Below are 26,175 nucleotides of genomic sequence, written 5' to 3'. Positions count from 1 at the left end.
CCCTAGCACACAGATGTATTTTATTTATTTATTTATTTTTAATTTTATTTTTAAACTTTACATAATTGTATTAGTTTTGCCAAATATCAGATGTATTTTAATAAAGGTTTAAGGCACAAACTAAATAAAAAGTTGAAGTGATCTAGATAATTCCATCCCCCAAACCCAAAGCAATTAATTAACTGAAAGAAAGACATCATTTAATCTTGAATTATTTGGATAAGTGACTCAACTTTGTAATTTATTTTGCATGAATAGGCAAAACTTAATGGATATTTCAGTGTATATCAGTACTTGAGGATTTATAAAACTTTTCAATCAAATTAATGGAGAGGGGGGATAAGTAATTAATGTGAACAAAAATGACAAAACCATTTACTCAGATATTGGGTATCATTGCACACTCTTCCAAATTCTGGCTGAAAAGAAATAATGATTTCTGTAATCCCCAGCAATGACTTTTGGAGGGAGCTTTCAAATAAATGTCTATTTGCTTTAGGTGAGCTTCACTGAATTGGCCTTATTTAATTTCAGATCCTCCTAAGGGAAGAGATTTCAGGATTTCCTGGTTGTAAAATGGAAGAGAACATTTTGCTGAACTTGTATGACATCATCTAAAGCATTAAAAGGGCAGATAATCATGACTTCTTTGCTGTTTACCAAAGCTTCTTTATGCCCTCAATCTACTTTATTTCCAAATGCCAGAGTAGTCTGAAACCTTTCAAAGATTCATGGACTGCAGAAACTGAGGAAATATTAGGATGAATCCTTTAACTTTTGTGCAAACTTTTAAGTAATTAATAGACAGGTTTTGGAAATTATTTCATATCATAGTACACACACTCTAACATGTACTATGTAAAGGTTAAACATGGTTTAACAACAAAGGACATGAGGTCATCTCTCTTTCTAGAAAGTCAGGGAAAATATTCTTTAAAGTACTTGAGTCATAAATAAAAAGAATATTGAGTTTTTGAAGTGAAGTTGTTCAGTCATGTCTGACTCTTTGCGACCCCATGGACTGTAGCCTACCAGGCTCCTCTGTCCATGGGATTTTCCAGGCAAGAGTACTGGAGTGGAGTGCCATTTCCTTCTCCAGGGGATCTTCCTGACTCAGGGATCGAACCCAGGTCTCCCACTTTGTAGACAGACACTTTACCGTCTGAGCCAATAGGGAAGTCATAAATAAAAAGAATATTGAGTTTGTGAAGGGGAATACAAATAATATAAAATTTAGTTTATCAATTAAAATAAAAGTACTACAGAATGAATAAAAATAGTAAACATAGTCTTGGTTTTAAATATAATTTCCTTTCCAAACTCTACTTGAAATTCTCTTATATTACAAAAAGAAGAAAAAAAATGTAGCTTCCATAATACTATTTATACAAAGCAACAAAAATGTGAGCAAATTATTTTCAGGTTTATATTATCAAAATGTTTTCCAATACACATAAAATACTAGACACCAAATAGCTGAAACAAATATTTAAAAGCTCTTAGCTTAGATATATAATAGATAAAATATGTCTCATAGTAATAAATTAATTTTTTCTTTGTTATGCAAAACCCCTCAACCATAACTTCATGGAAAAGTGTAAAGTGGTGTGAAAATGATCTTACCTCATATTCAAAGTCCTCTGTTCTGTCTGGATCAGCAGGCAAGCTGGAAAGATACTCATTGTCCTCATAAAATTCATGCTCCATCGGATGGAGAGAATGGCAGCTGTGGGGAATGTAGCAATATGATAGAAATGGATCAAAAGGGTTGTTCTCAAGATTAAAAAAAGACATTAGAATTTCACTTTAGTTTTCTCTGCTCACCAATAAGACCTATAGTGATCTAGCCTTTAAATGAACTACAGCTCAGAAAGAACAATTGCTTTTCTTTCTCCCTTTATATGAAATCCATCAATTTGATTTTCTGAGAGAATACCAAGATAATGGCTCATTGTCAGAGCTTCATTTTGTGAAGGGGCAGATGTGCCCTCTATCCTGGCAATGGTGCCATATTGATACTCTGGCTGCCTTCCATTCCATCCAGTGGACTTGATACATAGATGGGTGTGTGGCTTTTGAGACTGCAGTCTGCCCAAAGGTGGGTATTTTGTAATAAAGTACTACCAATTTCATAATTACAGCCTCAAACTGTTTCTTAAATTTGATTTTAAAAGCTCATACAGTCAGTCTTCTGAATGCATGGGTTCTGTATTTTTTTTCAATTAACCATGGATCAAAAAATCAAGTCTGAAGTTAGTTGAATCCTTAAATGCAGAATCCACAGATGTGGGAGTGAAGTGGGGATTGTATTTTTCAGTCTGTAAATTGTACTCACATTGCCTCCATTTCTTGAGACTTTCTTCCTCATTCTCCCTCATAACCCACATACACAAACACTAAAGAATGTTCACGGTGATAACTCACTGGAAACCCCTATAAACCATAGAGTTTCATAATCCTTTTAGAAAACATCTTGGGACAGAGAACTGATAAAGTAAAGGAAATGAAGGGGTTCCAGGACACTGTGTATGACTTTTATGTATCCATTAACTTTTGGGAAATGTTTTAAATAATTCATAGTAGTGCTTTCAAATTACTCTATGCCATATGTATACATTATACAATATGAAGCTCTGTGTGTGTGTGTGTGTGGCTCAGTTGCTTGGTTGTGTCCTACTTTTTGTAACCGTTTGGACTGTTGCCCACCAGGCTCCTCTGCCCATGGAATTTTCTAGGCAAGAATACTGGAATGAGGTGTCACTTCCTCGCCCAAGGGATCTTCATGACCCAGGAATAGAGCCTACATCTTTTGCGTCTCCTGCACTGGCAGGTGTATTCTTTACCACTGGCACGACCTGGGAAGCCCAATGTGAAAGCTAAGCACAGTTTAGCAGCAAAGGGCATGAGGTTCTCTATGAGAATTTCAGTGAAAGAAGCCTATGTGAAATTAACCAAGGTGCCTTCAGGAAAGGTCTCTAAGTCCATTCTGAACATTAGGACAAAAATGAACTTTGTAGTATAAATTAGTCCCCTTATCTATTAATAGCTGAAAAGCCGGAAAGATCCATCCTGGTACCTCACAGGATCAGTGTAAATACTCTACCAGCCTCTTCTTACTGTTCTCTAATTTGGGCCCAAAGAACAAAAGCAGTGCAGGCAGCATCTTGCTTGCTGGTCTAAGAGCTTAAACCTGGACTGGTTTTGAGAAGCCCATTCCCACTGCTTAAACATCATAACCTGCTGTTTAGAGCAGCTGATGTGTTTTCCTGGTCCTTGAATTATTGAAAAAGGAGGCCTGCTGTGAAGGACACCTTCCTGATACTTGAGTAAGCATTTACTGAGTATCTACAAGATGCCAGGCCCTATGCCAATTGCTGGAAATTGGTTGGGCACAAAACCCAATTATTGTCCTATTAATTGGGTAGAGCAGCAAAGTGGGGATTTTAATACAGTGTGATAATTAAGGGGAAAATAGAGAAGCTATGAGAGCGCCTACCAAGGGGTCAAATGCCTTAGGTTCAGAAGCCTGACCCTATCACTTCCTTTTGTGTGACCTTGACAAATTCCTTAACATTTTTTCCTCATCTGTGACATGGGCATGGTAATAATGTAATGTGCTCACTCAGGAGACTTTTATGAGGAATATTATCTAAAACATGTTAAGTTAGCTAGTAAATGTTAACTATTATTCATTCAAGAATGTATTTGTTGGATGGCTACTCTGCATCAGGCTGTACAAATAAATATTATTTGTTCTTTTGTTTGTGTGTTTTTCATTTCCCTTCTAGAATATAAGCTCCAGGAGGTAGTGGCTTTGTTTTTGTTACCAGTTTTCTGCCCAGGACTGAGTTCTAATGCCTGACACAAGGGGCTATTTAATAAGTAAGGGATACATGACTAGAATCATAGGTCAGACAGACAGAGGCCCTGCCCACCTAGAAACATAAGGTTTCAAGAAGTGGTGCACATGGTGCCCACCAGTCCAGGTTCGATGCACGATATTGGATGCTTGGGGCTAGTGCACTGGGACGACCCAGAGGGATGGTATGGGGAGGGAGGAGGGAGGAGGGTTCAGGATGGGGAACACATGTATACCTGTGGCGGATTCATTTTGATATTTGGCAAAACTAATACAATTATGTAAAGTTTAAAAATAAAATAAAATTAAAAAAAAATTGCTTAGGGAGATTTCTGAAAAGTTCGAATGCCTATATTTTGGCCTAAGGTAGGACTGAGCCAGGCACTGCATTTATTCTGCTTTTCAAAGTTCCCAAGTGACTTTAATGCACATATGTGAATCACTGAGATGGACTTAATAGAAGACACTAAAGGGCAGGCAGGTGTCATGACCAGGTCTACATTTTACTAAATGGAACATGGATTGCAACAGGCAATGAAAATGAAGCCAACAGAGAGTTCTGCTCTTATATAACAAGCTCTCAATCATTTTTGAATATTTGCTTAAAAACTCACAGAAAAAAATGTGTGGGGCCAAACAGACTTCCAAAATGGCACAGGTAGGATTATTTGAGTAAAATAGCTGTAACAGCCTTTAACTCAGGTAAAAACTAGGAAGAAATATTCGTTTAATAGTTCTTTATTTTGTAGCTCTATATACTTCCTCTCAGACAGCCAGGACCTTTGGTTTACATCTCAATATATCGGGTAATTGCTTCCTGCAGAGAATTGCACCTTAATAAAGTGAATTTCCTAGCTTCTTCAAAGAAGAGAGAAAAAAAAAAGAACGAGAGCAAGGCAACCCACAAAGGAGGACAGAGTGCCAACATGCTGCTTCTAGGTCTGTCTTAATAATGTTTTTGGCAACTTCAGTGAGAAAATCTATTTCCCTGACCTGTGCTTGTGAGCTGTGCGAGGTTTGTGATGACTGAAACTATGAAGATGAACTAATCAGAGCCAGACTTTCTCACTGCATCTCAGCAAGTAGGATTCCTAAGCTGAAACAATTATGTGGGTCAGGAAAGGGAGGAGTAAGACAACCGAGCACTAATTGTATGGAGACACAATCACAGATATTTTCCAAACAGAACTGAGAGCTTGTCTCTGTAACTGTCAACTTGCTACGGTGCCTGATTCTTTCCAACATCTACTTTCAATGACAAATGACAACAGATAAGGCTCTAGTATAAAAGACAGAAAAATACCTGTCTGAGAGCAGAAATGGACAGATGTCGGGCACTGGAGGGGTGGGTGGCCTAAGTTTGGCCAGGGCCATTATATGTTCAAAGGTGATGTCCGTCTGAGTGCTGGCATTCATGAGTCGCACTTCTGGGGCTGTCCCATAGGCTGGTTTACTGAGAGGTGTTCGCCTTAGCACCTGGACCACGATAGGCTCCTTGGCATTTCGAAAAGCTTCCACTGCCTCTTCATGGGTAGCCTTTGAGAGATCCTTCCCATTGACCTGCAAAGATGAAAGGGCATTGCTCACCTCAGAGGAAAGAACAGAGAGACTGTCATGATAGATTAATAAAAGGTGCGCAGGGGAGGTTTAAACAAGCTCTGCTATGAATTTTGTGAAGGAATACTTAATCAGACATTGACATTTACTGAACTATTCACCAACAGGAGAAAGTGATGGAAACTAGGAAAACAGTTATTTCTTATATCTTTACAAAGCACACCATCAGAATTATTAGTAAAGATTTCAAACCATAAGCCTCAAAACCACAAGCCTCAAACCATAAGCCTCAGAAAATGATTAAAATCTTCAGCTAGGTATAAATGGTAAGTATATCTTTTTTAAAAAATGACCTATCAATCTTTTGGTGGAATTTTCAATATTTAATTAGTATTGTGGTTGTTTGGTCTCTAAGCCATGTCTCACTCTTGCAACCCCATGGACTGTAGCCTGCCAGGCTCTTCTGGCCATGGGATTTCCCAAGCAAAAATACTGGAGTGGGTTGCCATTTTCTTCTCCAGGATCGTCCGACCCAGGGATCGAACCCACGTCTGTTGCGTTGGTAGGTGGATTCTTTACCACTGAGTCACCAGAGAGGCCCTTAATTAGTCTTACTGACTTGCAATATAATTTCTGTCAGATTTATTTTATATTCATCATTTTTATCCAAGACCATGTTACTGCTCATGTGCATGTTATTCTAAGTCCTTGCCATTCACAGTATGGTTTGTGAACCAGCAGCATAAGAGATTAGAAATGCAGAATCCCTGGCCATACCCCAGACCTGCTAAATGAGAACTGGCATTTTAACAAGATTCCAGCTGATTTACATGCACAAGAAAGGAGCACTGCTCTAAAACACCTCTGAGACAGTATGCCATGTCCCTTTGCCTCCTCACCTGTATTCATCTATACAAATTTATGACTCTCCAATGTAGCCTGGACATAACAGAGGAAGAGGGGATGTTTGCCCTTTCCTTCCATCACTGCTTCTCAGTTGGGCCAACCATTGGCATTTGGGGGATAAAAATTTTTCTTTAAGTGACACTCTCTCATGCCTGCTTTTTAAGGGCCAGTGATGTTTCCCCACCTTTGTGGTGCCCAAAACACCCACAGGCTTTTCTGATTACCCTCTTGAGAGGTAGTACAGAGACTGCTCTCAAATTGTCATCAATTTATTCCCCTAACTTGGGTTCTAATAACATAGCCTCTTAGTGGAAGTTGTGTTTTCATAAACAGCTATTGAATCCTAAAAGAAAGTCAAAACTCCCACCCAAATGAACCAATAATGTTGGCTTTTTCAAATAGGAAGAGATACTTTGGAGTACAGTACTGTGCTCAAAACCCCTGAAATTATACCATTTCTGGACAACTAAACCACTCATCTGCTGGTGAGGCTCTAATAGCTGCTGCTGCTGCTGCTGCTGCTTAGTCGCTTCAGTCGTGTCCGACTCTATGCGACCCCATAGACGGCAGCCCATCAGGCTCCCCCGTCCCTGGGATTATCCAGGCAAGAATACTGGAGTGGGTTGCCATTTCCTTCTCCGATGCATGAAAGTGAAAAGTGAAAGTGAAGTCACTCAGTCATGCCCGACTCTTAGCGACCCCATGGACTGCAGCCTACCAGGCTCCTCTGCCCATGGGAGTTTCCAGGCAAGAGTACTGGAGTGGGGTGCCGTCCAGTTCAGTTCAGTTCAGTTCAGTGCCATTGCTGCACCAGCAAATCTTTAGAGATCCCTGGAAGCCTTCAAAAGACACAAAGGGAATCACTGAGTTGCAGCCAGCAAGAGATTGCTGACATTCAAATGAGCACACTTTCTCCAAGTAGAGAAAGAATATGTGCATGCTCAGAGTGAATGTGGGGTAAATGATACAGTGCTAGGTGGAAATTGTCATGTCATGTAGAGATAGGCTTAATGACCTGGATGAGCTAATTTACTCAATTGACCCTGAAAAAGTTAATGTGCCTTCAGAAATTGAGCAATTAAGTTTCCTCACCAGCACCATATGACCCAGTACAGTTCCTGAATAACTAGTAAGAAACTTCAGTTGGAGATTTGGGTGTTTACCTACCAATGTGCATAGTCATTAATTTTCTCCATGAACTAGAACATTACCACTGACTTTTCACTGGTATAACTTTGGAATGGCTTGATGACTTTGGGCATATGGGGCAATATGAACACAGTACATCTACTAACTGGCACTCATTCTTTTAGCACTTTCAGATGACAGGCACTCTGGAGAGGACACTACTCCTGAAGACCTGTAGTCAGCAAGTGGTAAGAGAAGTTCCAGGGTGGAAAAGTACAAACTGAAATCTGGCTTTTTGTGTTGAGACCATCATCCTCTGTCTCTTCTTATGGTCAGTGTTTACTAACTCCAGAATTATGGAAGATGATCCAGTGGTAGAGAGACTGTTCCGTCATAATCTACGTGATATGGAAGAATTGCCCTTTTATCCACATATTTCCTGCTTCATGGTGTCCCTTCAACTGAGTGAATATTCATTTGTGCAAGATTTCATACCTTTACCTCTCTGAAAAGAACTCTTGGTCATAATCTATTATCAGGTATTTAAAACCTACTGGAACAATGTCAATAATGCTATCTTTTCCTATAAGCATTGTATCTAGAGTAACTCCTAACAATGGCAGAATGAAAGTGTTCTTTTTGAAGGAACTTTAAACATTATCTGAAGGTAAAGGGAAAATAATTTGTGGCCATGGTTTCTTGCAGTCATACATGAAATCCTGCATGTGTGTGTGCTAAGTCATTTCAGTCATGTCCAACTCTTGTGACTCTATGGACCATAGCCTGCCGGGTTCCTCTGTCCATGGTATTCGCCAGGCAAGAATACTGGTGTGGGTTGCCTTGCCCTCTTCCAGAGAATCTTCCTAACCCAGGGATCGAACCCTTATCCCTTCTGTCTTCTGCATTGACAGTAGGTTCTTTGCCACTAGCACCACCTGGGAAGCCCACATGCTGCTGCTGCTGCTGCTAAGTCGCTTCAGTCGTGTCCGACTCTGTGTGATGCTATAGACAGCAGCCCACCAGGCTCCCCCGTCCCTGGGATTTTCCAGGCAAAACACTGGAGTGGGTTGCCATTTCCTTCTCCAATGCATGCATGCATGCTAAGTTGCCTCAGTCGTGTCAGACTCTGTGCGACCCTATAGACAGCAGCTCACCAGGCTCCTCTGTCCACAGGATTCTCTAGGCAAGAATATTGGAGTGGGTTGCCATTTCCTTCTCCAGAGGAAGCCCACATGAAATCCTACTAATGCATAAATTGTATGTTATTAAATAGTGAAGAAATGCCATTATTCTATTTCTTCCCCAAGGTGGCTCAGTACCCTGCCTACAATCTCGTCTTGAGACTCCTTTGTTTCTTACTTGTCTTAGTGATCTTCAAAGAAATAATAATTTTAAAAAGTAAGTTCCTTAATGATAAAGATTATTTATCTTATGCTCCTATAAGTGAAGTAAGATCATTTTTGCTAAGTTCAGAAAAGTATAAAAAAATTGCAGAAACAAAAAATTACTGGAGAGTATTTTAGCCTGTGAAATTATTAGTTCTTATCATAATACTTAGTATATGCAGACAATATTAGCATTCATACAGCAAGATCAATAGCTATTGATTCTAAGACCTGTACATTCATTCATTTACAACCATGGCATTTATATGCAAAATTAATTTTTTGCTTTATGGACAATGAATACAATCTTAAAAAAGGACAGTCAATATAATCTCAAATATCTTACTTCCGTATTGGGAATGCTCTTTTCTTCTGGTTATCATGCAGCTGACCCCTATTTTCATAAGCTATTTAATATCTCTCAAAGTAAAGAACTCTATGACCTTTAAAGGCTCAGTATACTGCCCCATGTGATCCCTTAGAAAATGTAAGCGCTGATGATACGAAATACTCTTTTTTTCACTTCACTTGAAGTTCATCAACATACTGTTAGCCTATCAAAAGGTCACCGTAAGTTATGCCTTTCAAAATAGAAAAAAAAGAAGAGTTTAACTGGCATTTTCTGGCAGTTCCTTTACTCAGTTATCATTAGTTACAACTAGGGAGAATAATAATTTTGAAAGAATATCTGAAATTTTAATCCTGTAGAAAGTTTTGAAGTAAATTAACAAATAAATTAATAGCAAAACTGTATTTTCCATGTGGTTAGATACTAAACCAACAAGATATTTGGTATTTCATAGTGCCATATCGTTATCCTTTTATTTATTTTCCATCATATTCTTTCCTTCCCTCCTTCCTTCCTTCTTCCTCTCTCTCTATCTCAATCTTGGTTTTGTATGGACAATATGTGTGAAATGAAATTGGAGAAGGAAAAGTCAGCTATTAATGGCATTCCAGTTAATACAGGTAGTTAAGAGTGCTGATCCAAACTGTTCTAGGTGCCTAATCAATGGAAAGAAGCAAGTGGTAGAAGTTGATTTTCAGGAGGAAAAACTGGGTGAAGAGTGTTGGGAGCAAAATTTATGGGAGGAAAGGTAATTTGAAAATTAAGATATACCCATGTATTACAGGGTGTGGGTTTGAAGAGTACATGCAGAAGGCTGATGATTTGATTTAAACATGGTGTAGAGAAAGAGACCTTTTTCTAAAGTGGTTGTTAATGAAATCAGTGAGAGGTTAGAGCGTCCTAATAAACATGAGAAGTATATGAGATAATTCCCTCTATTACTATATATATTACTCTATTACATCTGGCTTTTTGATAACTGTGGACAAAACTGATTTGTTTATAAAGCTACCTAGCAACTTGAGTAAAACTGAAAAGACTCATGTAATTGCTCTCTGATAAGAAGCTCACAGCCCCAGAGTGGAGCAACGGGACTCTGAAATGGTGATTAAGTCACCTGACTTGAGATAAATGAAAAACCAGGCACAATATTGATAAAGAAGATTATCAGAATTGGTAATAGCATAAAGGAGGAAAGGAAGATGCTAATGATAGAAGTTCTTAAAGAAACAGAGATGTGGTTATCCTTAAGAAGAAAAACAGATTTGGGATTGGAAGCAAGTGTAAAGAGGAGCCTTAATCATGCCAAACTTGGAACAGTTCTACCAAATGTTTAGTGACTAAAAGAAATCCTAACCATGGGAAATCCTTTCCAGAGAGGATCTTCCTCCTTCCTGCACTTACTTTATCAATTTAGTTGATACGTTGAAAATATATACACATTTTTACAGATATGAAAAAAAAAATGTCTTGCTTCTAAAAAATTATTTTCCATTATATTGATACAGGGAAGTGAATAGGAGACAAGTAGTCACTTTTCAGCAAGCAATGCAAAAGAACTGAGAATCCATTTGTTGTGGCAGATGGGCTAATTAATCCATAAGCAACTTGTGAATGTTAAGTAAAAAATATAGCTTTTCATATGTAAACCAAATCACGCTATCATTTGGTGAAGCTTCTGTTTAACTAAAAATCAATCTACTCTTTTGGATAAACTGAAAAATCTGGGCCACTTGTCAACAACCTCCCCAGAGTGACTGGTGGCCTCAGCTTGTATGTGAGCTCTTCTGCTTTGATTATTCCTCCAAATCCAGCCACATGCACAATTTTCTTGAGTGTCAGAAAACAAACAGGCTTTTCTTTTTTCCAAAGCGCAAACAAGGGCATGAATGACAAAATCATCCTGGTGCGATTTCATTTCCAAGGTCAGCTGTTTGGGACAATGAGGGTTTCCAAACCTCTGTGCCTCTTACAGAAACTAAGGGCTTTTAAGTATCTCTACCTTTCATGAGATCATACATATAAGAATACTCAGTAGAAGAGGTGCAGAATACCAAAGATTATGTACAATTTCAAGTGGAGAATAAGCAAGCATAAAACACTTAAATACTGTTTTTTAATGTTTATAAAATTTATTTTTTCATTCATTCATTCATTTATTTTCAGCATTATGGAGATACAGATAACAACATTATAAGATGTACACTACCATGTACATTGACATGTACATGGTAGTGATTTGATATATGTATGTATTGTGAAAGGATTCCAAATAACTAATTAACACATTTATCACTTCAATTCATTAATTATATTTTCTTTAGGTGAGAACATTTAAATTCTATTTGCTTAGCAAATTTCAATTATATAATACAGTGTTATCAACTACAGTCACTATTTTTACTTTAGATCCTCAGATCTGAGTGTTGTAATTCTGGTTGGGCATGACAGTTTACAAGAACTCTCACCCTCACGAATAACTATGAAATTAATTTTGATTAGAATCCCTATGTGATTGCTGATCAAATTCTCTGATAATTATGGGGGTGTTATAAAAACAGAGCCTAATAATATTTTATGTAAGAAAAAAGCAATATTTAAATTGCTGCTAAAATGTTTGGTATGAAAGGAATTTAAAATAATCCAAATTCATTAAAACACTTGGTGTATACAATCTGTAAATCAGTTTTAAAGAATTTAAGCATATCGCCTTTTTCTAAACTTGGAATGTTTGATTCTAGATGGACATCTGTTATGTAAATTGAGGACAGCATAGCATAAGAAATATTTATAGCAAAAAGAACTCACAGAAAAGGAATTGTGCAACATGTTATGAAGAAAATCTTGTGAGATTGAATAAACTTAATTTTGAAACATTTAAAAAATATTGTCAATGAACAAAACATTGGTAGGCCTGTGATAATCATATTTTAGAAAGTGAGAAAGTAAAAAATGTTATGTTGCATCAAATCAAAAGTCTGTGTGGTTCAGTGTTCTTTTGACAGAGCTGTTGTCAGATTTGGGGAAGAGAATATGGTAATTATCACACAGGTGCTAATGAGCAGACTTATTCAGAAGTGATCCTGGGGCTCCTTCTGTCTTGCCTGGACTGCAGGGTGGTAGCTTCATTTTCCTGGTGTGTGAGGTCTTGCAGCTTCCCTTGAGCTCCAAAGGCTCCCCAGTGCTGGTTAGCTGGCTTTCCCAGAAAATGGAGATAACTGACTTCTAACTCAGACAGCCTAAATCTCCTGTGTTTTCCTCCTGACAACATGACCCTAAGAGAGCAACAGCAGGGTGGGGTCTTTCCACTAGAATACAGACCCACTGTATGTCCAAGAGTTCCAGGTCTCCGTGTGCTGCTGACCCCTGACTTGTATGTTTACCCAAAAGAGACTGTGTTGTGCTTTCTGTGCTATGCTTTGTTGCTCAGTCATGTCCGACTCTTTGCCACCCCATGGACAGCAGTCCACCAGGCTTCTCTGTCCTTGGGGATTCTCCAGGCAGGAATATTGGAGTGGGTTGCCATGCCCTCCTCCAGGGGATCTTCCCAACCCAGGGATCAAACCCAGGTTTCCTGCATTGCAGGTGAATTCTTTAGTGACTGAGCTACCAGGTAGTCAATAGAGACTATAGTCTAACCTCGGAGAAGGCAACGACACCCCACTCCAGTAATCTTGCCTGGAAACTCCCATGGGCGGAGGAGCCTGGTAGGCTGCAGTCCATGGGGTCGCTAAGAGTCAGGACACGACTGAGCGACTTCACTTTCACTTTTCACTTCCATGCATTGGAGAAGGAAATGGCAACCCACTCCAGTGTTCTTGCCTGGAGAATCCCAGGGATGGGGGAGCCTGGTGGGCTGCCATCTATGGGGTTGCACAGAGTTGGACACGACTGAAGTGACTTAGCAAATAGTCTAACCTAGAACTTGCAACAGTGCAGAATTTGCCCTATCAACCCTGTGTGACACACATTTACAACATAAAGAACTGAATTTATTCAAAATACTTCTACATGTAACATATGAATTGCAGACTCCCATTAACCCAAGGAGATATTTTAAGAGCCTAATAATATATTTAGTTAACTGATTGTGACACTGAGGTCACTACTACAGGATGCTGTTTCCCAGCTCATTTCACAGTACATTTTGATGACAAAGTGTTCCCAAATGCAAGCAAGACTCATCTCCAACTTTTCTTATTAAGATGTTGTAGACCCAGGACTTCCCTAGTGGTGCACTGGATAGAATCCGCCTGCCAATGCAGGGGACCCAGATTCGATCCCTGGTCTGGGAATATCCCACATGCTGTGCAGCAACTCAAGCCCCTGCGCCACAACTACTGAGCTGATGCTCTAGAGATGGCGAGCAGCAACTACTGAAGCCTTTGCGCCTAGAGTCTGTGCTCCTCAACAAGAGAAGTCACCGCAATGAGAAGCTGGAGCACAGCAAGGAGGAATAGCACCTGCTTGCTACAACTTGAGAAAGCACTCACGCAGCAGTGAAGATCCAGCACAACCAAACACAAATTTTAAAAAATGTTATAGACCCATTACTTAGGGATTTTTCAGAGCTCTTCTTGAACCAATTTATATTTTTGGTTATAGGAAATCTTGGGGATGCATTTTTAATAATTGCCTTTCCCCCTATTATCTTTTCTCTGTCTTAATTTTTGTATTCCTTCTTTGTATTTTCTTTTTCTTTCTTTCTTTTCATTGCCACACTTTTCTTCCAGGCTTTCCCACTTGGCTGGGATTTAGCAAATTTAAACAGTGGTTATCTATGTACATGATTCCAATTATTAAAGGAACAGGTTATGATAGTTTCGATTTTCACTGAGGGAAATAAAATATATGCACCATAGTTTTATTTCCCTCATTATAAATAAATTTATCTTCCCTCCCCTAATGAAAGAAATGGAAACTCCTCCTCTTTGGCACATGAGCTGGAGTTTCTTGGTTTGTCCCTGAGATCCATAGTGTACTCTCTTCTACCCAGCTCTGTATATGCTGGGGTGCTGCCAACTGTATTCCATGTCACTGGGCTCCCTTGCTTTATGTCTTTTGCTTGCCTTAGCCAGTGGTAAGAGACCTAATGTTCTGTGTTTATCCAAGCCCTCCCTTCCTGGCTTTCAGGATGCCAGCTCTGGTCAGGGTTGGTTCACACCCTGGCTTACTTTCCTCCTTCAGGTCTGTGAGTAGTAAGGATTTCTTTTTCTATTGCTACTCCTTGTGTGCATTCCCTTAACTCTGCTCATACCTCTGTAAGTGTTCCTTCATTCAGCTTTCTTCAATGAAACTCTTTGAGTGTGCTCTCTGTTTCCTACTCATTAATATAACTAGGCATGAAACTCCTCTGATTTAAAAAAAAAAAAACAAAATAATGGTTAAAGTGGTGGGATGGGGAGGGAGATGGGAGGAAGTTTCAAAAGGGAGGGGATATATGTATACTTATGGCTGATTCATGTTGAGGTTTGACAGAAAACAGAAAAATTCTGTGATGCAATTATCTTCAATAAAAAATAAATTAATTAAAAAAAAGCTAAAACTTACCACCTTGGCCCACTATTGGTGATATTAATCTTTATGACTTGATGAGGGAGAGAGTGAGAGCACTCAAGAGATGGGGTGGGGAAGAGAGGAGAGACAGAGAATGAATCTAAAGCACATGTAAAATGTTAATGTTAAATATGTTAAATGTTTATTAAAAATGTTAAATAAAATTCTAGATGTATGGTATTTGAGAATTCCTTGTGCTATTCTTATAACTTTTTGATGAGTCTGAAATTATGTCAAAATAAAATGTCTCAAGATACTGTTATATTTGTTATTAGCTACAAACGTATTTATGCTATAATCATTTAGTTAGCAAATAATTATAAGCAATTGAGGAATTATAAGGTCCCTACAGAGTGTTTCCGTATTTGCATATATTTAAGAGGAACAAATTCTTAGTCTGAACTGAATGTCTTTTTTCTTGTGCACATATCTCACACACACACACACATCCCTACAGCAAAAAACACAGATTGCTATCACCAACTTTATCATTGTCATAACAATTCGTCTATCGAGTATCACCTGAAACCCTGTTCTCCTCCAAGCCGAGCTATTTAAAAAGATAGATGACCGCCTTCTGGCTAATTGTAGGAGTTCTTTCATTACTATAAAGGACTTTTTATATCTCAAGTGACTCTATAAGCAGTGAATAATGACTTGAAGTCTTTGGAGAAGAGTCCGCTGATGAAATAGTAGGATAACAACGGCTTATTGACCTTTTACTTCCTAAGATAATACTAAGCTGATGTAGTTGATTATTAATAAACCTATCCATTGAGTTTGGACACATCAGATCCAAATATGTTAAACTTAAAGAGAAATTCTGATGGAGACATAAAATTTCCTGCAGCAGGCCTAAGGGTATAAAGACAGAAGGCATACATAGGGCAAATGCTGTTAAAATGAACTCAAACTGTTTCATTGGGAACAAACTTCATTGTAATTAAATGACCCAGATTTTCTTTAAAAATTACTATAAACAGCATAAGCAACTAAGGATGCGGACAGAGCTATACATTTTTCATACTCACTGAACAAGCAGAAATGTGCTCTCAGCCCTTGGACAAGATCTCTTGGTACCATTTCCATGATGAGAATATATATGGATATTAAGAACATAACTTTGGGTCTCAGCCACACTAGCATAGTGTCATAGAAGTGTTAAAAATAACTTTCTGTTAAATCAAAGGAATACTAGTGTTATACATAGTAACTAATGAGGGACAAGATAGTGACTTATTTGTAATAGGACACTGATGACAACATCAAAGATGCTGAGTACCTCTTCACCAGAAGTCCACTGTCCCCGATCTACAAGCATATCAAAACATGCTTAGCTGTTTAAATGCTTCTGTGCAACAAATGCTGAACGACAAGAAGCTGCATGTTTTGTCTAGTACTATTGTTTAAGGGCCCCAAACGTGTTTGGCACGTACTTGACACTCAATAAATGTGTTAAATAAATTTTTATGTATTTATCAGTTTACATGTTAAAACAACCTGGAGAAGGAAATGGCAACCCACTCCAGTATTCTTGCCTGGAGAATCCCATGGACAGAGGAGACTGGCAGGCTACAGCCCATGGGGTCACAAGAATCAGACACAACTGAGTGACTAAACCACCACCACCATGTTAAAACAAATGTGATTGGGTTTGTCTCTAAAGTTACCTGTGATTATGTGCAAACTGCATGCCTTTCATTGCCACGCTCTATTGCGTAGCCCAGTTATCCATATTATTCCTTTTACTTAAGTCTACTATAAAAATGGATTTGAGTGGCAAAGAAAATGCATTAATTGCTCTGCTCTAGAGCCCCGCCCACCATTCAGTGTTTTAGCAAAAAGAACAAGGATGTGGGAATCATTCAGGATTGGGGTCTATACACAGTTCTCAATATCAGTTGTGGGACTTTAAGTGATCTAAATTCTATGAGCCTCATTAATTCATCTGGAACAGGAGACAGTAACACCCACTCACAGAGCTATGGACAGGCTCAGATAAATAATACAGCTAAGGCAGCTGACATGCTATGATGTTGACTCATGCTTCCTTGATTCCCTCCTTTCCTTCCTGTGGAACTCTTGAGTGACAGAGACCAGGTGATTCTCTGGGGATACAAGAAAATACCTGTGCTTACAGTCCTGGCAGCAACAAAGACAATACCGGTTAGCACTAAGTGAGCATTCTTCACAATATGCCAGAAGCTGAGCCAAGCCCTTGGCCTCAATTAGCTCAGTCACATCCAAGAACAATTATATGAGGCAAGAATTTTATCCCCATTTGAAAGCTGTGGAAGCCGAGGATCAGAAGGCAAAAGGAAAAGCACCTGCTCTCACAGTCTGCTAGGGAAAAACAACAGCTACATCTGTAATTGTAAGCAAACTTGTAAAGAGCTGAAATAAAGGTGCTAGTATAGTTCTATGGAAGTATCAAGGGCCAACCATAGCTGGCAGTATTGTGATTTGACTCCAGGACTTGACATTTGAGGTGGTCTTAAAGATGTAGAGTTTCATTAGCAGCAAAGATGGGAGTAAAGAAGAGAATCCCAGGGCAAAGGGATAAAAGAGCAAGATTTCTGGGAACCAGTAGGAGATCTGGTGTAACAGAATACAGAGGGCTTTGGGTAACTACAGAAAAAAGAGGCTGGAAAGGAGACTTTCACAAGATTCCTGTTTTCAATGGGCCGTGGCAAGGTATTCGTTTTAAACACCGTGTATCTGAAATATAGCATGGTCTCATTTAGGTTTTGAAGATAACTCCAAAGTCTGCAGTGAAAAGTAACTAAAGCAGGGAAGGCATTTAGGAAGATCAGTTCAATTCAGTCGCTCAGTCGTGTCTGATTCTGCGACCCCATGGACTGCAGCACGCTAGGCCTCCCTGTCCATCACCAACTCCCAGAGTTTACTCAAACTCATGTCCATCGAGTCAGTGATGCCATCCAACCATCTCATCCTCTGTCATCCCCTTCTCCACCCACCTTCAATCTTTCCCAGCATGAGGGTCTTTTCAAACGACTCAGTTCTTCACATCAGGTCCAAATATTGGATTTCAGCTTCAACATCAGTCCTTCCAATGAATATTTAGGACTGATTTCCTTTAGGATGGACTGGTTGGATCTCCTTGCAGTCCAGGGGACTCTCAAGAGTCTTTACCAACACCACAGTTCAAAAGCATCAATTCTTCGGTGCTCAACTTTTTTTAGAGTCCAACTCTCACATCCATACGTGACTACTATAAAAACTGTAGCCTTGACTACATGGACCTTTGTTGGCAGAGTAATGTCTTTGCTTTTTAATATGTTATCTAGGTTGGTCATAACTCTTCTTCCAAGGAGTAAGAGTCTTTTATTTCATGGCTGCAGTCACCATCTGCAGTGATTTTGGAGCCCAAGAAATAAAGTCTGTAACTGTTTCCACTGTTTCCCCATCTATTTGCCATGAAGTGATGGGACCAGATGCCATGATCTTAGTTTTCTGAATGTTGAGCTTTAAGCCAACTTTGTCACTCTCCTCTTTCAACTTCATCAAGAGGCTCTTTTGTTCTTCTTCGCTTTATGCCATAAGTGTGGTGTCATCTGCATATCTGAGGTTATTGTTATTTCTCCCGGTAAACTTGATTCCAGCTTGTGCTTCATCCAGCCCAGCGTTTCTCATGATGTACTCTGCATATAAGTTAAATAAGCAGCGTGACAATATACAGCCTTGATGTACTCCTTTTCCTATTTGGAACAAGTCTGTTGTTCCATGTCCAGTTCTAACTGTTACTTCTTGACCTGAATACAGATTTCTCAAGAGGCAGGTCAGGTGATCTGCTATTCCCATCTCTTTCAGAATTTTCTACAGTTTATTGTGATCCACACAGTCAAAGGCTTTGGCACAATCAATAAAGCAGAAATAGATGTTTTTCTGGTACTCTCTTGCTTTTCCGATGATCCAGCGAATGTTGGCAATTTCATGTCTGGCTCCTCTGCCTTTTCTAAAACCAGCTTGAACATCTGGAAGTTCATGTTCACATACTGTTAAAGCCTAGCTTGGAGAATTTTTAGCATTACTTTACTAGCGTGTGAGATGAGTTCAATTGTGCAGTAGTTTGAGCATTCTTTGGCATTGCCTTTCTTTGGGATTGGAATGAAAACTGACCTTTTCCAGTCCTGTGGCCACTGCTGGGTTTTTCAAATTTGCTGGCATATTGAGTGCAGCATTTTCACAGTATCATCTTTCAGGATTTGCAATAGCTCAACTGGAATTCCATCACCTCCACTAGCTTTGTTCATAGTGATGCTTCCTAAGGCCCACTTGACTTTGTGTTCCAGGATGTCTGGCTCTACATGAGTGATCATACCATGATGATTATCTGGGTTGTGAAGATCTTTTTTAGGAAGATACTTGAAGAGAATGATCAGTGCCTGTATCTGATGGGGACAGCGAGGATGGTCCAAATGGAGGAGGTAGGAGAGGGCTGTACAATGGTATTATGATATTCTCATTCATACACAGTTCAATAGGACTGTCCAATTGGCAGATTTTCTACAACAGCCTAGCCACAGTTTCTATTTACTCCTTGTACAGAAATACAAGCTGTAGAATTTTATTTTAAGTATAAAGGCTTTCTTGACATAAAAAATAGTGATGTTATGTATAAAATAGATAACTAATTAGAACCTACTGTATAGCTCAAGCACCCTACTCAGTATTCTCTGGTGACCTAAATGGGAAAGTAATGTAAAAGGGAGATGTGTGTATACATATAGCTGATTCTACTGTTTTCCTGTACAGTAGAAACTAACAGAACATTGTAAAGTAATTTTAATTAATTTTTAAAAATAATGTATAAAGGAATTCTAAGTGGATGTTGCCCATCTCCTATAGACTTACATTTTCAGTGATTATTTTAGAAATCAAAAACTACTTCTTCTAATGTTCTGAAACTACATCTCTGGTTAGTACTCACCTAGGAAATTGGGTAACTGTCTCAACACTGTACATACCCACTTTCTCACTCTCTCTCTCCCCCTCTTTCTCTCTCTCTCATACACATACAAAAACACTCATAAAACTCACACAAACTTGCACATATACAAATACTCTTATACCTTCTAGGATCCTCCACCTGAGTCATTTATAGCTTTTCGTGAATTATAAACTTAGATGTTTCACCCAGGTGGATATAGGAGTTTTAGAACATAGGGATTAACACAAGACAGTAGAACTTGTATGATATATAACTGCCTCTTCACTACCAACATCTCTAACCTAGTGCTTCTAATATGAAAGTTATTTCATATGAGTTTGAAAGGACAGGACAAAAATCTGAACAAACAGTCATCACCCTTGGAGAAGTGGAAGGTTTAAATCATTTTCAACAATCAATTCTGCCATTTGAATTCATTCTGACACTTGTTGAACTCAATCGATGATATGAAACTACAGTAAAAAGGCCAAGCCCACAGGGAAATTCACATGCTTTTATGCCCACAAGTAAAACCAACTGAATTTGTGCCCATAAACTTCTTAACACCATGCTTCCAAATTCCTCAAATTCATGAACTGTGAAAAGCAGTATATTGGTCTGTATTTAATAAAAAAATAGATAGCTGCCTGAGCCAAAAGATGAAGTAAATGCATTTAAAATAGCAACTGATATAATTTTATATAAAATAGCCGAAAATTTCCCAGGTGATTTCTTAAGTTAGTTGTCTCTACATGTACCTTGAAATGAATAATAAAGGTAATAACAGTAATAAAAATTGGTTGAGTGCTTACTATGTGCCACATACTCCACTCAGTACTATCTACTCCTAGAGGTGAAGGAATTATAAAACTCATCCTCTAGATAGAGAAATTAAACCTTAGGAGTTTAAGTGATTTGCTCAAGATCACATAGCTACTGAGTGAAAAAAAACAACAAAAGATTTTTTTTAATTTCTATTATTACACATCAATAGAGGTTTAGAGCTCTAAAAACTGAATAAGAGGATTGGAGGGTTTATTTTTCTATTTTCTTTTAGTAAGTAATTCATATGACTACAATTAAGTAATCAACTGTAAGTAGTAAAGTCAGGAGGAGAAGGGGACAACAGAGGATGAGATGGTTGGATGGCATCACTGACTCAATGGACGTGAGTTTGAGCAAGCTCTGGGAGCTGGTGATGGACAGGGAGGCCGGAAGTGCTGCAGTCCATGGGGTTGCAAAGAGTCGGACACGACTGAGCGACTGAACTAAACTGAATTGAACTGTAGGTAGTCATGGATATGGATAATTGTCTCAGTATCTGTCCCCAGGACAAGAAAATTTCAGTTGAAAAGTGAAAAAAATGTTTCTGTAAAGTAGCTTAGACAAGATGATATTTAAAGATCTTCACAGTTCTAAGAAAATCTATACAAGTATACATAAGCATGAACATGCACTATTCTCACACAATCCTAAAGTCATTTAAAACTTTAGTAAAAAGAACCCTCCACCTCTTTATTTCCTATAAGTGAATCAAGTAAAGCTCAGACACGAAGGTGACTCCAGGACCTGTCAATTGAACTTTTCCTTGTGATGCCTAGTTCAAAGTCTGACCTTGCTCGTGTGTGACACAGTTTTGTTACTGCCTCACAGCATTTCAGTGGCCCTCAGGGGTGTGATGGATGAAGTTCCCAGAGAAGAGACCACCTGTGTTCTCTTGTGTTTTCACCTTGGTGGACACATTACGATGAGTGGTTCAAACACAACGTCTCCAAAACAGTAGCAGGACTGTATGCAAAACTGCAGCTAACTCAAGGTTTTGGCGTGCTCTGTCGGCATGCATGTTACATTAGACAACAGGACTTGGGGGTACTTTTTGAAAACTGTGTTTTACTCGGCCCTATGACTCCTTCAGGAAATGAATGAGACTGAAGACCAAAGTGAGTGTAACCACAGATGGAGTCATTATATTAAATTCAACCTGCCACAAACATGTTTCTACACTAATACTGTTGATTTTATTTTGCTTTGTTTGGAAGAGTCGGGGAGAGGGGCATATTTTTGTAATTTTAGTTCCTGTAAACAATTAACATATGTACAATTTTAAAATAATTTTCAGCAGATAAAACAATCCTGCCAAAGCCCAGTAAAAAGCTCTTCATTGTTCCATGTCTGCACAAATTACTTTACATCTCTGATGATTTTATGTACATTTAATCACAAAAGATTAATTACATGGCATACGGAAACCAGTGAAACACTGAAGAGATAACTTCAATTTAAGCGCACATGCAACTAACTTGTGGCTTTTTAAAACAATTTTAATTAAAAGTACTAGAAGAATCATCAGGCTGAAAATATTAGGAGCTCTGGGATGGATGAGCTTTGCATAGCTAATTAATTGTATATTTAATCAAAGCAGCCTTTGGCTGTAATTAATAATCTATTTTCCTCTGGTAATAAATATTGTAGTTCTATAAAAACAGAATTTATAATTTCTAGAATGCCATATGCACAGAAGAGTGGGATAGAAAACAAGCATTTCCACAGCAGCTTTCTAGCTTGATTTTGTTTATTTAGAGAGGATGCTGTCTATATCTCTTTCATTTGTTTTAAATGTCATCTCACAGTGGCAGCTTACAAATAGCTATCCCAGAGTGACTTGGACATTTCAAAGATGTAAAGAATAATCTAAAAGGAGTGACTAGTAGAATGCTAAATGAAGTCTGATTTTTCTTGCACCATGAGGATCTCATATTTGCAAGAACTTGAAGTAGTTCCATTTTAATATGACTGCTAGGATGGTGAGACTCAGCATTAAACAGCATCTTTCCTTCATTTCCTTTCAAATGGCAGGGTGAGATTCAGAAATTTCTACCACCTGCATCCCAGTAAAACACTCAAATCACAGAGATAAAATACACTTTCCTTATGATATCTTTTAATCTGAGCACCAAAGACATACACACACACAAATCCACACACAAACTCATCGTTGCTCTTCAATATTCCCTGCCAAGCATAGTATATTTTTGTTCTTATGACCCTTTCATTAATTTGGAGGAGAGAAACTCTCTAATGGGAGGTAGTCACATGCTTTTTATATGATCTAAGATTCCTTTTCTTCTTCAAGCAAGATATAAATTCCAAGAGTTTTGCACAAGTAAGGAGATAACAAAAATTAATCTTAGATGATGGGTTTTTTCCTATCTTTTAAAGATGTTTTAATATGTGAAAATTAACTATTGGTTTGCCATTATTGTTTCATATTTTTAAGATTTTTATCACACAGCATGTAGGCGTTGTGGGTTGTTTGACAAATAAATCTTTAACTTAAAAAGCATCTTTTAAGATCATGGAAAACACATACTTTTGTATGCATCCGATACAATTGCTTGATACACTAATAAATTCGTAACATAGATTTCACTTTTCTGAGGGTAATGTGGTTTTCCTATGAATATGTATGAATGAAATGGATATAAGTTAGGTGACTAAAATTATATCAAGTGAAAATATTTTTAGTCAGTCTATAATGGGCAATAACAAATGTCGAGGAATCAGACAAAGAGAATAAAGCACAAAGGTAAAAATGTGCCACTCTCCCGAAGGCAGCCATTACTAACATATGATCAAAAGTGGCTCTTATTAAGTACACGGAAATGTCTTCAGGGCCTAATCAGTTTATAATATAACATGCAATTTCTAATGAGAACAAAAGTGCTAAAGACAATTTTTAAACTGCACAAGATAGCCTTTTCCTTATAGAATTGTGACTAGTTGGCGGCTCCTAACACAGGCTCTCCCAATGTCCCACTAAAATTATCTATGAAGGCACAGAGGAAGACAATGAAAGGAAGAATTATTCACAAGTATTTTATTTGCCCCAGTTTTGACAGAATTCTTCACTGCTGATTGAACCAAACTAAACATCGAGACAGCTTTCTCCGAGGATTCACAGGGCATTGGGATGACTTGGGCATGTGGTGTGTGTGTGTGTGTGTGTGCTTCTGTGTGTGTGTGTGTGTGTGTGTATGAGTTATGAGTTACTCATACTGGATATCAGAAAAGTAAAGTGGAGGGTGTGCTGCCCTGTCTGGAAGGAATTTCAGACTCCAACAGCACCCATGCTCACCCTGGGATATTCTGTGCTCCTCACCATACAAAACCCTACTCTACTCTGTCCTGCTGGGACCCTCAGAAGATGATTCGAATAACTCAGACCTAAAGGTAGTACTCTTGGGGTTGAGAAGATGGAACTTGAGAAATGTGATTCCACCAAGAGGTTGTTGTTGTTCAGTCGCTGAGTTGTGTCCGACTCTTGTGAGTTCGTGGACTGTAGCTCACCAGGCTCTTCTGTCCACAGGATTTCCCAGGCAAGAATACTAGGTAACCATTTCCTTCTCCATCCACCAAGAGGTAGATGGTAGGGATTTCTTGAAATGTGTGGGGAGATTGACAAAACAAAAGTTCGAAGTAGAGGGTCTCAGAGAACAGACAATCCTAAAGACAGGGTCCTCAGGAGAACACACATGATGATGCTTCTGTGGAGGATTAACATCTTTTTTTAAAGACTATGTAATGTTGCCATATTTAAGAGTATTTTTCATTTTAAGTGTTTTCCTCATAAGTTATCATTTACTTTACTTTTCTTTAAACTTTCTTATATGAAAAGGGAGAATGGGAAGAGAAAGAAAGGAAAGAGTGAGAGCAAGAGAGAAAATGAGAGAGGCCGAGTCATACTTATCCTTTATTTTTTTAAGTCCAATACTATACATGACATCCTTGGAGACAAGAGAAAGTACTATTTCCCTAACTGTAACCCTAACACAGAGAAAGTACTACTTTGAGGGTGTTCAGTTCAATCACTCAGTAGTGGCTAATTCTGCGACGCCAAGAACCACAGTACGCCAGGCCTCCCTGTCCATCACCAGCTCCCGGAGTCCACCCAAACCCATGTCCATCGAGTCGGTGATGCCATCCAACCATCTCATCCTCTGTCGTCCCCTTCTCCTCCTGCTCTCAATCTTTCCCAGCATCAGGGTCTTTTCCAATGAGTCAACTCCTCGCATCAGGTGGCCAAAGTATTGGAGTTTCAGCTTCAACATCAGTCTTTCCAATGAACACCCAGGACTGATCTCCTTTAGAATGGACTGGTTGGATCTCCTTGCAGTCCAAGGGACTCTCAAGAGTCTTCTCCAACACCACAGCTCAAAAGCATCAATTCTTCAGCGCTCAGCCTTCTTCACAGTCCAACTCTCACATCCATACTAGACCACTGGAAAAACCATAGTCTTGACTAGATGGACCTTTGTTGGAAAAGTAATGTCTCTGCTTTTTAACATCCTGCCTAGGTTGGTCATACTTTCCTTCCCAGGAGTAAGCATCGTTCAATTTCATGGCTACAATCACCATCTGCAGTGATTTTTGGAGCCCAGAAAAATAAAGTCAGCCACTGTTTCCACTGTTTCCCCATTTACTTGCCATGAGTGGTGGGACCGGATGCCATGATCTTAGTTTTCTGAATGTTGAGTTTTAAGCCAACTTTTTCACTGTCCTCTTTCACTTTCATCAAGAGGCTTTGGAGTTCCTCTTCACTTTCTGCCATAAGGGTGGTGTCATCTGCATATCTGAAGTTATTGATATTTCTCCCAGCAATCTTAATTCCAGCTTGTGCTTCTTCCAGCCCAGCGTTTCTCATGATGTACTCTGCATAAAAGTTAACTAAGCAGGGTGACAATATACAGCCTTGATGGACTCCTCTTCCTATTTGGAACCATTCTGTTGTTCCATATCCAGTTCTAACTGATGCTTCCTGACCTGCATATAGGTTTCTCAAGAGGCAGGTCAGGTGGTCTGGTATTCACATCTCTTTCAGAATTTTCCACAGTTTATTGTGATCCACACAGTCAAAGGCCTTGGCATAGTCAATAAAGCAGAAATAGATGTTTTTCTGGAACCCTCTTCTTGCTTTTTCCATGATCCAGCAGATGTTGGCAATTTCATCTCTGGTTCCTCTGCCTTTTCTAAAACCAGTTTGAACATCTGGAAGTTCATGGTTCATGTATTGCTAAAGCCTGGCTTGGAGAATTTTAAGCATTTCTTTACCAGCGTATGAAATGAGTGCAATTGTGTGGTAGTTTGAGTATTCTTTGGTATTGCCTTTCTTTGGGATTGGAATGAAAACTGACCTTTTCCAGTCCTGTGGCCACTGCTGAGTTTTCCAAATTTGCTGGCATATTGAGTGCAGCACTTTCACAGCATCACCTTTCAGGATTTGGAATAGCTCAACTGGAATGCCATCACCTCCACTAGCTTTGTTCGTAGTGATGCTTTCTAAGGCCCACTTGACTTCACATTCCAGGATGTCTGGCTCCAGGTCAGTGATCACACCATCGTGATTATCTGGGTCATGAAGATCTTTTTTGTACAGTTCTTCTGTGTATTCTTGCCATCTCTTCTTAATATCTTCTGCTTCTGTAGG

At 38.8% G+C, this 26,175-nt stretch overlaps 1 protein-coding gene across 2 annotated transcripts in view; it reads right to left on the bottom strand.

Moving 5' to 3' along the window:
* Window positions 1–26,175, bottom strand: part of PDZRN4 (PDZ domain containing ring finger 4) — a 432,779-nt gene that overhangs the window by 72,952 nt on the left and 333,652 nt on the right. For both annotated transcript variants that reach the window (XM_070370621.1, XM_005896817.3), the window contains 2 exons: window positions 5,163–5,419; window positions 1,624–1,726 (listed from right to left, as the gene is read on the bottom strand). In XM_070370621.1, the coding sequence (XP_070226722.1) occupies window positions 1,624–1,726; window positions 5,163–5,419 (360 nt within the window). The remainder of the gene's footprint in view (window positions 1–1,623; window positions 1,727–5,162; window positions 5,420–26,175) is intronic.

The sequence above is a fragment of the Bos mutus genome, chromosome 5, assembly GCF_027580195.1.
Source record: "Bos mutus isolate GX-2022 chromosome 5, NWIPB_WYAK_1.1, whole genome shotgun sequence".
Classification (NCBI taxonomy): domain Eukaryota; kingdom Metazoa; phylum Chordata; class Mammalia; order Artiodactyla; family Bovidae; genus Bos; species Bos mutus.
The sequence above is the reverse complement of the archived record's forward strand: the minus strand, read 5'-3'. Positions and strand labels throughout refer to the sequence as shown.